General features: G+C 35.2%; 2 protein-coding genes across 5 annotated transcripts; one reads left to right on the plus strand and one right to left on the minus strand.

Moving 5' to 3' along the window:
• Positions 1–3,246: 3,246 nt before the first annotated feature.
• On the plus strand, positions 3,247–6,695 carry LOC7474673 (uncharacterized). Its single transcript, XM_002308022.4, has 3 exons — positions 3,247–3,955; positions 4,249–4,433; positions 5,947–6,695. Exons 1-3 carry the CDS (start codon positions 3,511–3,513, stop codon positions 6,430–6,432), a joined length of 1,116 nt encoding a protein of 371 aa, XP_002308058.2. The 5' UTR covers positions 3,247–3,510; the 3' UTR covers positions 6,433–6,695.
• A 760-nt stretch (positions 6,696–7,455) lies between these two features.
• On the minus strand, positions 7,456–15,103 carry LOC7474674 (uncharacterized). 4 transcript variants are annotated; one of them, XM_024604024.2, is made up of 8 exons: positions 13,731–15,103; positions 12,823–13,248; positions 12,381–12,703; positions 11,777–11,938; positions 10,774–11,688; positions 10,455–10,670; positions 8,872–9,132; positions 7,456–8,125 (listed from the first exon to the last, which is right to left on the minus strand). In XM_024604024.2, exons 1-8 carry the CDS (start codon positions 14,959–14,961, stop codon positions 7,877–7,879), a joined length of 3,783 nt encoding a protein of 1,260 aa, XP_024459792.1. In that variant the 5' UTR covers positions 14,962–15,103; the 3' UTR covers positions 7,456–7,876. The 4 variants fall into 4 exon arrangements, 3 of the variants coding, with proteins under 3 accessions (XP_024459792.1, XP_024459794.1, XP_024459793.1); XM_024604025.2 differs by having other exon boundaries at positions 7,906–8,223; XR_002982548.2 differs by lacking the exon at positions 7,456–8,125 and adding an exon at positions 9,526–9,663 and having other exon boundaries at positions 8,992–9,132.

Below are 15,103 nucleotides of genomic sequence, written 5' to 3' on the forward strand. Positions count from 1 at the left end.
TTTTGTTGTGTTGACAAATCTGAAGCTTTCTCACTCTCTGTGTGGGAAAAAAGAGATTCAAAGTCCTTGCATTAAAAAAAAGCTACGCTTGTTCAGTTTTTACTGTAGAGCAAGGCAAGTGCACTTACAATTTTGCCTTCCATAATTGCAAGAGAAGGGCAGAGTGTTTTTAGGGCAAATTGATATTTTCACGGGTTTTAAATGTTATTATCAATTTGTTTGGGGTACATGGTGAGATTATTTATTTACTCTTTAAAAGCAAAAAAATATAGCCTGGGTGTTTTTTGTTGTTTTGCTTTTTTTTTTTGTTTTTTTTTTTTCAAGTATCATTCTTCTATATTTTGTTATGGAGAATTTTACTTTGTTATTTTTTAAAATTTATCTTCAATGAGATTAATTCCAAACTCATAACTAGAATTATGAGTTTTAAACATTATGAGTTTTAAATATTAACACGGTTTGAACTCAATCTTTTTTTAGGTTTTTTATTGAATTTCTTTTTTCTAATCTCAATTTTTAATATTTAATTTATTGAAAATTGATTTTTATGTTTTTTTTTGCTTTACTTTATATGGGATTATCCCAATTATATATCCATAGTCGAGTGTTAACAGGTTAACCTAATTTGAGTAGGATTTTTTTTTTAATTTTTTTTGACATTGAATTATTTGATGATTAAACTATCACTTTATCTTTGATAGGGTTACCTCGATGTCACGGTCAAGTTGTAAATTGTGCATGCCAACCTAGATAAATTTGGATTGTTTTTTCAACATTTTTTATTTTTATTTTTTATTTATATAATTGAAATTATACAAGTTTGTTAACTCGGGTTAGGTCAATTAGCTGAGTCTCAACTTGTTTTTGTTTTAAAACACTTGTATCACCTTGACTTTTTTTATTATATAAAATAATATTGGGTTGAACCGAGATGTAACACGGGCTACCCATCTAGTAATCCATCAATGTATGCTTGCAAAATCTTGACCTCCAGCAAAAACTAAGGTTGGTCATGTACTTAAAAGGTCATTGATAGATAATTCAGGTTTGGGTGTGCATGTTGTCTTAATTCACATTAATGAAGTCTTTTTTAATTTTTTTAATTATATTGGCTTAAATTGTTTTTTGGAAAAATAACATAATTTATATATATTATAATTAAAAAATATAATATTTATAATTTGTCATTATTCAAAATAATGACATTAAAAAAAATCATGAAATAACCTGCATATTAGGAGAGAGGAGAGGAGAGAAAATAAATAAATAAATAAATAAACTTCGGAGACATACTGAAACTCTGATTACAATATCACTCGTATAATAAAAAAGATCTCGACGAGATAAATCCAATGACACAAAAAAAAATCACCAACAGTGACCCGAGTGTGCCCACACTTGTCACACAAAGATGGCAGGGGGCTCACTTGGATCACCGTTGATGATCTTTCTTTGTGTCATTTAATTTATCTTATTGAGATCTTATTTATAATATCAATGTTATCATAATCATAGCTTCGATATGTCTCTAATATCTTTTTTTTTCTTTTTTTTTATCTCTCTTCTCTCTTACTAGGCAACCCATTTCTTATTTTTTTTTAAATGTCATTATTTTGAATAGTGATAAACTATGAATATTGTGTTTTATAATTTAGAGATAAAAATAATGGAGACAAAAATATATTTAATTGAAGAGATAGAGATATAAAAATAAATGTCTCTGAAACAATTTTAAAGTGAATTTCTATACTTTCAAAACATGAGGTATAGAGAGAACATGTTTTTAAATATAATTGTAAAAGACTTTCAATCCTATAATTGTCCAACTAGGACATGTAAGGATAAAAGTGATTATTATCATGGTTTTAAAACTCAACTTGGAAGTTGATTTGAGACAAGACCCAAGTCATGGGTTGATCGTTAATCTGGGTTAATATAAAAATAAAAATAGTTATTATTATAGTTTAAAAACTCAACTTGAAAGTTAACCAGGGGCAAGGCCCGTGTAATAGGTCGGGGGGGTCAATAAAAGGATAAAAATAATAATTATTATAGTTTTAAAATTTAACTCGAGGGTCCACCGGGGCAAAGCAGGGGTCACTGGTTGAGAGGATCAACCCGGGTTGACCCAAGTCAATATATGGATAAAAGTGGTTATTATTATAATTTTAAAACTCAACTTAAAAGTTGACCCAAGACAAAACCCGAGTTACGGGTCGAGAGGGTCAACCCAGGTTGAACCAATTTTTTTAAGAAAATGAATCAAAACAACCTTCTTTTGACTAAATTTTTTAAGAAGAAGTTAATAGGTTTTTGACCTGAGTTTTATCTTGGATTTTTGACTGGTTAGGTCGGGTCAATTCTTTCTCTATTTTTTGACCGGTCAGGTCAAGTCAACCTGTCAGGTCAGTTTGATTTTTATAACTAGAGTTATTATAACATTATTAATTTCAACACTTAATATAAACTAAAATAAAAAAATAATATCAAATTATTTTTTAAAATATTTAAGTTTGACACTAATATATATTAAAGGTGAAATAAACTTTTTTATATTTTATATTGTCTTGTCCATCATAAAAAAACATAATACAGAGACAACCACCATGTCTTGTACATCATTATCAAAACACAATTATATTTCTATCTTTTTTTTTTAATCTTATCTTCAGTGTTTTTGTCTCTCCGTCTCTTTTATCTAAGATAGCTCAAGGAAAGATTTAGTACAAATTAAAATATAAAATGACATGGTAATATCTAACCTAGATGAGAGTGAAGAGTAATAGGTATGTTTCGAGTTAAAATCTAAAAAAAAAAAAAACACCATAACTATAGAAAAAAACATTAGTGATGCTGAATAAGAAAAAAAAATAAAAAACTATTTTCTTAGAGAAAAACATAACAATACATAATAAGAAAATTAAAAAATAACTAAAAAAAATGTTTATCTCAAGAATATTTCCAGTTTCCATAGATTTTTAGATTCCTTTATTTCACATAAACACTAAATCATCATATTTTAATAAATAAAGTTTCATCCTGAAAGCTTAAAAAAACCATTAACATTCAAATCGATGCATTTTTTTCTTCTTCCAAAACCTTACTTTTTATCTGACATGATGAGAACAAACCGGTTAGCACAGGAGCCTAAGACCAGTACTGTAGGGAGTCCAAGCATAATATAATATTGTATACTGAAAACCAGAGGATTAAAGTCCAATTTAATCGGATATAAGAATCCGCACCCCTCAAAAAGTAGTAAGCAAGCAACACACCTGTAAGCTTCGAATAAAATCATTATCCAATCAAAACTCAGCACAAGATCTGTACCAAAATCAGATTGTCAAAGCCAAACACCAAATAACTACTACTAGAAACTACTCCTCTACAACTACTACACCAACAAAGAGGAACACAGCTTCTTCTCGTCTTCTGGTTCCTCAAAATAAACCTTAAAATCTCTCACTGTTCTCAACTCAATGCCTTGTCTCTAACTACCCTAAAAACAATATGTCTTGGCTTTTCAAATCACTCCAATCCAACGACCCAGGTTCACCCCCACACTCTCCTCCCCCTCCTTCAGTTAAAGACCACTTGTCGGCCATCGGTGTTTCTATAGGTCGTCAATTACGTGGCGTTGCTAACTTCCTCGCCCCTCCACCCCCGTCCCGTCCTGAAGCAGCCAAATCACAACCGTCCGATTCTTCTCAATCATCACGAGCTCTCATCGGGATTCGCAACGATCTCGCCGAAATCGGTGACAGTTTAAAATATGGTCTCTCTAAACTCACTTTTAATTTCTTGCGATTTAAAGATGATGATCATAACAACAGTAGTCAAGAAGGTGATTATGAGGATGGCGTGGCGGGGATTAATGAGGAGGTGATTGGTTTTGTTAAGGAGATTTCTCTGAGACCTGAGTACTGGGTTGATTTTCCTTTACCACTCCAAAACGGTAAAAATAAAAATAAAAATAAAAAATTTAGTCTTCCTTTTTTTTTTTTTTTACCTGTCAGTAGTGAGTAATTGTTCTTTTTATTAATTATTTGTGACAAATGTGATATATATTTTAGTATGAAGTTGAAGAAAAAAAATGTGTATCTGAAGTGCAAGAGTTTGATATATTTTTGAATTGATGTATTTATAGATTTTATATGGATTGTGGGATTTGAACTGTGTAAAGTAATTGATTTTATGTGAAGAATTTTTCAATTTTGGGTGAAAAGGAGTTTTTTTTTTTTTGTGCAGATTTTAGAATGACTGATGCTCAAAGAGAACACGCCTCAAATATTGAACGTTTTGTTCCTAGTTTGGCACAACTTAGATATAATCTTAGGAGTGAAACGGGGGATGGCCGATTTTGGATGGTTTATTTTATATTGTTGATTCCAAGATTGAATGAAGGTGATTTCGAGATTCTATCGACTCCCCAGGTAAGATTTCTGTGTTGATATGTTTTATTCCTTTTATGCATAATTTGCCTGTGGAAGTAAGGGCCTGAGACAAGTCTTCAGGTTTCTTTAGCTGCAATAGTAGTGAAATCATAATGGGGGTTTGTTATTATTATTGTTGTTATGGTCGAAGGGTGCTTTGTAGTTGTACACTTGTACTGCTGGTTTTGCTGCATTATTGCTTTTTCTCGACTAAGCATGGTCTGTGCGCATGCTATGGCTTCTTGTGAGCATAGCAATTTATTTTACCCACAATACTAGTGAAACCATAATTGGTGTCTTGTTTTTGTTGTTGTTGTAGATATTGTATTAGTAGTTGATAACACATTATGCACACCGGCAGTTGTGTGCAATTATTTTGAGCCACAATACTAGCGAAACCATAATTGGTGTCTATTGCTTTTGCTGAGCAGATAGTGTGCACTGCTATTTTTTTGTGACATTATTTATTTCGATCCTCAAATGTGCTGGTGGTGTTATATGTCTTAAGGTAGGGAAGACAATAGTTGATCTTCCAGGCATCTAGCAAGCATAAGCAGATAACGTACCAGTTAATAAAACATTTTGCATAGCTACAGTTTACATGCCATTAGTGTGGAGGGTTATATGGTTTCTGATATTTTGTGTGTAAGAATAATTGATGTCTTTGCGGTTGAAAGTTTTGAGGAGGTGACCTCCTTTTGTCACCTGATGGAATAATAATCTTTTATAACATGCAATCAGCTGTATTTTCATTTATGTTCTTGTAAAGTTGCAATGGAAATCATAGCTCCAATGTACTCATCCAGAATCTGGAGGAAGTAATTACTATCTTCAATCTTGATATTGAGAATCAAAACTAGAAGATGCGAGGATGATGGCACTTGCATATTTTTTAATAGTCATCTTAGAAGAGGGGTGGGATAGGGATTGTTAAGTTTGAAGAATTCTGAGAATATGCAGAACGAAGCATATGTGTGAGTAATTGGTAATCGTGCTGACTTATTACTTCAAAACTCACCCCAGGGGAAACAAAAGTGCAGGGTCTCCAAATTTTAGTAAAATATGCACACTTCTTTTTTCCTTATTTTGACATCATAAGACTTGAAACAAACCATCTCTACACTTTTTGATGGAATTGGTGTTTATAATTTGACATTAGAGCAAAGTGTTTCATCTGAAATTGGTTTTAAAGTTCTGAGGTTTCAGACATCTGAGATATTGGAAGAATGATCCTGTTAATTGTAAGTGAGCTATTGTGCTGTGCTAGTTGTATGTATCAAGTGATATGGACTGTTGATTCAGTTGGTATTGATTTCTTAAGGAAATTTAGGAGACTGAATCTTCAAGCATCTAATATAGGAGACTTGATATTCTTTTTTAGAGAAACTAAAACTTCAATATCCCAATAATGATCATAGTTTAGAGCAGGGGGCAACAGTCCTTTGTGTGCAGTGATATTTCTATTTCATTCTCGTGGCCATGTAATCTCATTAAACTGTTGACTTATTGGCAGATAGTTGAAACAAGAAATGTACTTCTGGAGAAGCTGCGAAACAAGAAGAATGTGAAGTTGGAAAGCTCCAAGAATTCTATCAGTGAGACACAAGGAGAGAATACAACATCTAGAGAAGAGGTCGCCGGGATTGTATATGCTACTGAAGGCTTAAAAATTAATGATGAAGAGAATTCTAAGCAGTTTTTAAAAGAGCAAATTGATAATAGCATTTCAATGGATAACCGGAAAAAGCTTGAAGGCAAAGAGGATGTGTCATTCAGCGATCTGGAAGATGATTATAGTGATTCTTCAACAAGATTATCAGCTTCTAGGAAAGCACAGAGCATTAGGGCTCCTTCACCCAGTGGATCCAGCGATTGGGTCCAACTGAATGAAAGCTCTGACATTCTGGGTGGTCTACGTAAGGCAAGGCAGTCATTTTCTCGTGATAAAGATTCAGATGCCGAGTCCACTGACTGGCATAAAGTTGATGAGTTTGATTAGACTATTGGTGAATGTTTGATAAGTGATTTTATTGTAAAGTTTCTACAATTTTTCCCCTTTCCCTCTGGTTTCTGCACTTGCAGAATCCCACCTGTTACGTTCGTTTCAACATTTTTTCTTCCTCCCTCTGGTTTCTTTACTTTGTGGAACCCAACCAGTCACGTGTCCATTGTTCTTAGCTGATAATTAAGTCAGTATAATTACGTGTTATTCTAATGGTTTATGCTATTCTATATGCTTCAGTTAAGGAAGTATTGGAATTCTCCAGGTCGTAACTTGAGGTTGGATTTTGTCACAATTTTATTTAGCCTTTGATTGCTTTATCAGATGCAAATCATTTAGGATTCTGTGCATAATCCGTCATGAGAGAAAGAAGTGCATGCATCAACCCTAGACTTGCTTCTGATTGTGATTGATAGTGTTAATGACAAGAGATCGATTGCTAATCAACCGTATTCTTTGTTGCCTGACTTTCAAACATGAATGCATACAGGATGAGTTGCCTAGACTGAAAGGAATTTCTGGGTCATGGAGGATCTCTTGTTCAAAATTCCGAGTTTTTATTCCGTCTATATAGCAATTGGGCCTACAAGCGGAGCCGATCTTATATGACTACCATGGAAAAAACTTGACCAACGAAAACATACTCAAAGGGAACTACTTGGAATCATAATGTGAAAACTGAAGAAAAAGAAAGAAATTGCTTTTGCCCTCACACGAGCAGCGCGTAGGTTATGTCCAGATCTCAGTCTATCTTGTTGATTTCTTAGTCAAGTAAGCCTACCAATAGCGGGAGCAATGTCCAGTTCAACCGAAACTACTGCTGCATGGGCAAGTCCAACGGCACCACACCTATTGAGAAAATAAAAGGTCACATATGACTGCTGCTGTCTAGAGGAAAGTTCTGAAGAAAAGGTGAAACCATCGTTTGCTTGATTTCCCTATCCTTGTCCAGACAGCAACTATAAAAAATGCGACAGCTGTTCAATGCAACCAGAAGAAGAAACTGGCAAACAAGAGGAATACAAAAACCACAGCAAGATGTGGTTTCAACCAGCAGTCACACTGGCAAGCACATTTAAACACCTACGTGAAAGAGTAATAAAAGCATTGAAGTCTCCTTCATACAATCCCCTCTAATAATCATGTATTCAACTAACATTCTGAGGTTCCAAGTTCCACAGTAGATAACTATACAAAATAACTACGTAAAGAGGACCTCATTAGTGAATAACTGCTGAGCTTGACTGGTGAAAAAAGGCCAGCCAGATTAAAGAAGCCCCATCCCTGAGAAGCAGTTAAGATTCCTATCTGAAATATACAGTTAAGAATGATCTCCAGTCAAAAGTTAACTCCTATGATAAACCGGGATGCTGTAGTAGCAGTGTTAGGCCTATTCTTGTGCATGTGAACGCCATTAGGGATGACAAAAGTGGAATGCCCATCAGCAATAGGATATTGTGCTGTAGGTTGCAAACTGTCTGAGTTGAAGAGGATTTGCACTTGAGACAAGATCACCACTCCGATTTCTTAGTTGATGTTGAAGGGCATGGATGTTTTTTATCCCATCTTCATGGATGCGCAACAAATTCTCCAATGATTCCATTGAGAGAGATTCCAAGCCTACACCATATAGAGGAGCATGCTGTTCCATCTCCTCCCGATGTGCATTTTCAAGAAATTGGATATGTTTCTGCAGGGGGGATTTTTCAGTTGATAGCATAAACATCCAAGAAAGCAGTTCAAAGCCATGAGACCAACATTATTAAGATGTACTTGCCCGCGCATCATCTGTAGATGCATGAGAGGCGGTCATTGTTCTTTACCATTAAGATCTATGTTCTTTACCATAATAAATGAACTTCACGTACTAAAAAGTATAGTTTGCTTGTCCAAAAGCTTGAGCCTAAGAAGTTGAAGTTGGTCTCCTAAATTTCAAAACCCACAAAAGAAGAAGTTCCATATGTAAAGAAAACCCAATTCAAAAATTAATATATTCACATCTATTGATTCACCAATCACAACCATTGAGAGCATTCTCGGTATATTATATGCAGCAAATCAGACAAAATCTAATTATACCAGATATTATTAATCAGAAGAGCAAAACTTGAGAAATGTCCCAGTAGGAAAAACAAGAACTTATGAAGGCAAATAAATTTTCCAAAAAACATTTCTAAGGATGTCTCTTCCGAAATACACACATCCCAAAGGGTGATTCTTCAAAACCTTGTCAGAAAGATTTGTCAAGTCCTAGGAGATTGAATTCTAGCATAAAAACTAACTTGCTATTTGCTATGACATAATTATCTGTCTTCTACTTTTGACTGCTAGAAAAGGAAAAAGACACCTCAGGATATGTACACCACAAGCCACTGCTTCAGTTGGTTAATTGAACCCCAAGAAAGTTTCATGAATAGAATTGGTAAGGAAACAAACCTGGCAGTCATTCAATTTTGCTTCCAAATCGTAAGTGCATGCTCTATAATGAGCAACCTCCTCTTCCTTGTCCTGTTTCACTATTTCAATTTGTTCAACTTTTTGTTTCAACTGCCAAATCTCATCCAGTTGTGTCTGTTGTTCCTCCTCTTGAATCACAACTTTTGAAGCATATTTTTTCAGTTTTCTATCAGAAACTTCTAGATTAGCTTCTGCATGTCTCAATCTTTCAGCAAGAACTTCTTTCTCTTTAAGTAGTTTCTGCATCACGCACATATTAAACTCAGTATCTAAACCTCAGGAACTTTCCATAAGTTAAGGGCACAGTAATCGAGCACATCACTAAAGACCATCCAGATTACAGAGAAAGGATAGTCAGCAATTCATTACATAAATTTGTAGCCTTGTTGGTTGGGAGTCATCCACCTCAAGGGCAAGGGATGGGTGCTGATGAAGGTAGGAGATGGGTCAAAAGGGGGCAATTACGATAAATTCTGCTGAATAGATGTTGCTTCATCCTTCTATTAACTACAGACGATAATGTATAAGCTTTTCTAGTGGCAACAATAATCCTGATTTCATTGTTCGAGCACTCTCAAGTAAGTACAGGAAGTCTTTCCACCAACCATTATTAATTGGTTCATGCTGATTTACCTGTAATGAGTTGTCATCTACATGTTTCATTCTGATTTTGCATAACATCCCATTCTTGAGGAAATTTCAGGACAGAAATTGCAACCAGTTCCAGAATTTATGTTGTTGGGAAGATGACGGTAGACAGAACAAAAATCTCTAAAAGTCACACAGAGAACAACATATTTCAATTAAGTGTCAAGAATACAAACTTTTTGAAGTGGTAGATGAAACACTTCTAACACTGTGTATCCAATATCAAAATCATTAGACCATTTTACCACCATCCGATGGCAGTTAACAACCAATGAATCTGCCATTAATGTAGAATAGCAATCAGCACAAAGCACAAAGGTATACCAACTTCAAGGGGTAGCAGAATACGGTTTCTCACATGTTTACAGATCATAGCTTGTCTAAAAAAATTATTTAACATTATCACTCCATCTATCCATCTATCCATCAATCAAACAATGATAGACAAATTATTGCCTCCAGAGTTTTACTGCCAAAGCTTATGAAACCATTCCACTCTCCATTCCTAAACCTCTCAAGCAAACCAAGGGATCAAACTGATCCCTTAATCATGGAACCAATGAATCTCTACCAATAAATACCTCATATTTTAATGATGCCAAATCACCAATCAACTAAGAGAAAGAAGCTTTACTACCAGATTCATAAGCTTAAAAAAAAAAACTTGCAAATGCAACCAAACAAGACACTATCTCTAGCCACATTTAGGCAGTAAATATTGTGAAATTTACTTACAAAAGCCTAAGAAACTATCTCAGAATTCTCTTATTTAATCATATTAAACACAGTGATCCATGATTCAGACTGCCTAAAGGAAACTCACATAGCAACTTTCAGCTAAAAGATCATCTTTTCATGTTTTCTTGGATATAGCAATTTAAAATCTGAGTTGGATATATTCTCGACACTCATACCTTCAATTCCTGGTGTTTTAAGGACTTTAGATGTGACAACTGTGTTTCCACATGATAAAGATGATCTTGGTAATCCCTTTTCTCCATGCAGTGCTTTGCAACATGATCCTTATGCTTGGAGCACAACTGTTCAAGTTGAGTCTCAATATCTTGTATATGTGCACAGAGTTCTGTCTTTTCACAAGTAAAGTGGTCCCTTTCAAGCTCCATTTCAGACTGCCAATTTTATATAAAACATTAAATCTCATATGCTCACCAAAACCAGGTGCATGTGGTGGCATTTGACAAGGGAGATAAGCAGAGACAAGGGATCAAATACCTTATAATGAAGGAGAGCAGCCTCAGTTTCAGTCAGCCTTTCTAACAAAGTAGCCTTCTCACTAGACATATTTGAAAGTTCAGCTCGCTTTTCTTTGCCAATATGAATAATTTTCTCCTCTAAACAACGCAGACGATGACTGATGGCAGAATGATCAGCGTTGTCATGCTTAGCAGCATCCCCCACCATTTTTAGAACTGGTCTAGCAAATCCATGTTCCCTGTGAACCAAGAAGATCAACATATCCAGATTCATCTCCAAAGAATTCTCCACAGGGCTTGTGGCAAGGTCAACTAGCCCTCTCAGCATTCTTGTGTGATAACTCTCACCAGAAAACACTTCAAATAGTGTAACATAAAACATTTTCACAAAATTATGAACTTGAGAGTTTATAGAGAGGGACAATGTTTCTGCAAGAGCAAGAACTGGGGTGAAAAATTCTTCAGAAAACAAAGACTCTGCATTTTTCTCCCTGGCTGTTGAATTTGCACTAAATCTTTGAGCATGTTTTTCCAAGACCAAGGCCACTACTTGGTTATCAATGTATCCATGAGCAACACCTCTCTCAAAAACCCCAGAAGCTTCAATGGTGAGGGAAGGTATAGACAGCATATCAATCAAGATAAAGATATCAGAAAAATGATGATGTACATGACTACCTGATTCATCTTCCCTATGTGAGCTGTTGGCTGCAAGTCTGGTTCCACTATCTAAATAGGGCACTTCTTTAGATAATGGACATGGAGTCACATCCAGCAGTTTGCATTTTTCATCAAGTGCAAAGACACTATCAATTTCTCTCAACATTGCTTCAGCAATCTCATGCTGACTATTCATAGTGCTGCCCAGGAGATCCAACAGATCGGGTGATATCTCAGCTCCTAAAAGTTCTAGCCTTGCGCGAACAACATTGACCTGCAAGCAACCAATCATAAAACAAGTCAAAAGAAAGAAAGAAAGACAGCAAAGAGATAATACAATTTGATCAAGTTGAGATGCATACTGCTCGAGGAATACACTGGCACTGAGATGCAGATTTAAATAACAAGTGAATAACAGATTGCAGAGCTTCATAAGGTGTGCTCCCCAAAACTCCAGAAACTTCAGAAAATGTTTTTTTACACTCTTCGTTGTTGATGTCCATTTGACAGACAGCAGAGAGGAACTGAAATACCACGAAGTTTACTTCGAGAAAAAAAAAAAAGTGCAGCAGGAAAGTCATAACAGTTACGCTCATTTGCTATTGTATTATTTGCTTTATTGGAATGGATCCCATTCATTCCTTATCATTTTACTGCAATTTTGAAGGCAACCAAGACCTTATGAAGGAAAGAATTTTGCCTAAGATGTTCAAGGACAGTATAATCTGAAGTCAGAACAAATATTGGTTATTAAAATTTTGTCAGACAATTTTGCCAATTCCTAGGCAACTGACTTCTAGCAATAACAACTAACTTGCTTTGACAGAATATAGTCTGTCTTTTACTTTTCAGAATCAGACAGGGACAAGAAATACCACATCATATGTAATCAATAAATCACTGCCTTGTGTTGGCTAATTGAATCCCAAGAAAGTTTCACAAACAGAAATTGGAGAATAAACAAACCTGGCAGTCACTTGGTTCTGCTTCCATGTTACCAGTCTCAGGTTCAAAAAACTCAAACCATGGACAGCAATCAAGGATTTCACAAACCAAAGTAATTGTCTCATGAACAACAAATCCAGCATCTGTGTCCAGCATATCTGATACTTTCATCAATTGAAGATCGGCATTGAAATATGCCTTTGTGCATAGGGAAGACTCCTTGCACAAACTTTTAGCAGGGTCATTTTGATTAACTATAGTAATCCTGTAATTGACCCAAAAATTGTCAATCAACGGATCACTCCCCAAGTATGCACATATATTTGCAGATGATTGATATATCCCTGCAAAATAATAATAATAATAATAATAACAGGGTAAGAATAATTACGGACAAGAGGATCCCCACTTATATGATATTACCTTGAAAATCTTGTATAATTTGTTTAAAAAACCAACTCACCAATTTGAAGTTTACAGCCACCAATTTCAAAAAATCTGCTTAATATTCTTCGGCTTAGCATTATTTCCTTGAAGGATAAAAAATTTTCCATCTTCCATGTAACTGAACAAGCATTGTCGCTCGACTCTGTTGTCATGAATGTCTCCTTCAATATGTGAACCTCTGCTGTAAAGACAGCAGTTTCATGACCAATAAACCCAGAGTCCTGGTCAAAAAGACTAGTAAGGGTCATGAATTCAGACCAGCCATGGTTTTTTGTAGCATTGGAGCATCGTTCTGCAGATTGTTTCACAACAGACTTCTCTATCATCTTCCCATTCATAACTGCCAACTGATAGACAATAAAAGAACTCCAATCACCAGAACTGTTTCCTGGATCCAAAACTTCAAGAAACGTTGAAAGGTGGATTGGTTTCTGAGATTGACCTGGTGCCATCAGGAATTACCAAAAAGTCACATCAGTTTTATGCTTTAATAAAATCTCAACATATCAGTGACTGTTATAAAAATCAACTCCATCTACATCCATTGTTTTATTACTTGCACTGAACAGCAGCATAGCCATTCTTTTTCAGTAAATGACTTGGCTATTATGACTAATATTTTCTTAAAAGAAATGCCAAATAAGATTTTCAACTATGATTTTAGATTGTACATGAATCGCGTTCATGTATTTGCAAATCATGCAGAAACTGGAATTTTGCAAACTGTCACAGAGTTGTATAGAATAATTTCAAGCCTTTTCAAATAACTATTATCATGGAATTCAAGCACACTTCCTTCTTTCTATGTGTTAGAAGCCACTCTACATCAGAGTTCAGCCCAATTGATAATGCATGCTCCTAATATAAAAAGTGAACATAATGTAAGACCCTAAACAAAACAATATAAATGAGGTTCACAATTACCTCTAGGATAAACTAAAATGCGGACTTCCATATTCCCAATCCGAAACCTCCTGCTCTTCACACACAGACCTTTCATCTTCTTTTTCTTTAAAATATCCTTCAACCTTGAGAAATTCTCAATCTTCCAAATGATTTTTCCTGTGTAATCATCACATCTTTTTACCAGACCATACTTGCTCTTACCACCCAAGTAGCCACAATTAATCATCCCCTTACACTTACCACTAGAAACGCCTTCAATCCTGAAGGAAAAACTTGACTCCTGAATAGCATTAAAGGATACACTAACCAACACATTATCATCCACTACATATCCTTCATCAAAAAAATCAGAGATTTTCATAAACTCAGTCCAACCAAGACTCGTATCACCTCCTCCCCCAAACCTCCCATAATATTCCCTACTTACATGACTAACCCCTGGCTTTTGACTCAACACTGATATTCGAAAAAGACACCAACAACTCCTATCAATCACAGGGTTCTTCTCTATATCCTTAATATCCAAGAACAATGACAAATTCTCAGCCCCATTAACCATGCTTTTCGACAAATTAACCCCAAGATAAGCCTCCCATACTCGAAAAGCCGAACTAATTATCTTCTGAGTCTTCACCATTTGCTTCAACAAACCATAATTTCTTATACTCCAAGTAACCTTCCCATTCAAAGCATAAGACATTCCCTCACTACAATCACTCGAAAACTCCATTTTCTCATCCAAAACCCGAATTTCACCACTAATAGTTAAAACCCCATCTTTTAAAAACCCTGAATTAGCATCCAAAACTGTATTAGAAACCGCAAATTCACACCAACCAATAGATTTCCTGTTCTTGGAAAACCTATAAACACTCTCTTTAGACAAAGACTTAGTCTCATCCACGACATTAACAATGACAATCTTGTAACAAGCATAACAATCACAATTAGAACTACAAGGGTCATTAACTTGTAAGTAAAGAGAGATATGTCCAGGTACTGATAAAGAATCCCCTTTTGGGTACATTAAAAAACGAAAGTCATAGCCACTAACTTGAAAATATCTGCTATATAAAGACCTGGACTTTATTTTCCTGAAATCTGGGATAACCCATTTGCAAACGGAGTGAAAGTCCTCACTACAGTCCACATTCACCGTGTAATCCGCCGCCGGTGGGGTTTCCGATAATGGAGACGAAATGGGTTTAGGGGTTTTGGTTTTAAGGGTTTTTACTCTGTGGTTTTTCATTTTTTTTAATTAAAAAACACTAAAAAAGACTCTTTTTTATGTCAATGGGTTTAGTGAATTTTGTGCGTGCTTTTTGTTTTTTAGAGAGAGAAGGCTTTTGTTTTTGGGTGGTTCTGATTCTTGGCTGTGTTTCTGAGAGAGG

This window comes from Populus trichocarpa, chromosome 6 (genome assembly GCF_000002775.5).
Source record: "Populus trichocarpa isolate Nisqually-1 chromosome 6, P.trichocarpa_v4.1, whole genome shotgun sequence".
NCBI classification, from domain to species: domain Eukaryota; kingdom Viridiplantae; phylum Streptophyta; class Magnoliopsida; order Malpighiales; family Salicaceae; genus Populus; species Populus trichocarpa.

Bases quoted from the DNA above. Each gene is read 5' to 3' on its own strand.
- LOC7474673 (XM_002308022.4), top strand. From the start codon at position 3,511: ATGTCTTGGCTTTTCAAATCACTCCAATCCAACGACCCAGGTTCACCC. The intron at 3,956-4,248 runs GTAAAAATAAAA...TTTTTTGTGCAG, and splicing joins TCCTTTACCACTCCAAAACG to ATTTTAGAATGACTGATGCT. The intron at 4,434-5,946 runs GTAAGATTTCTG...ACTTATTGGCAG, and splicing joins AGATTCTATCGACTCCCCAG to ATAGTTGAAACAAGAAATGT.
- LOC7474674 (XM_024604024.2), bottom strand. From the start codon at position 14,961: ATGAAAAACCACAGAGTAAAAACCCTTAAAACCAAAACCCCTAAACCC. The intron at 11,939-12,380 runs GTTTGTTTATTC...GTGGTATTTCAG, and splicing joins CAGAACCAAGTGACTGCCAG to TTCCTCTCTGCTGTCTGTCA. The intron at 10,671-10,773 runs GTATTTGATCCC...TAAAATTGGCAG, and splicing joins CTGCTCTCCTTCATTATAAG to TCTGAAATGGAGCTTGAAAG.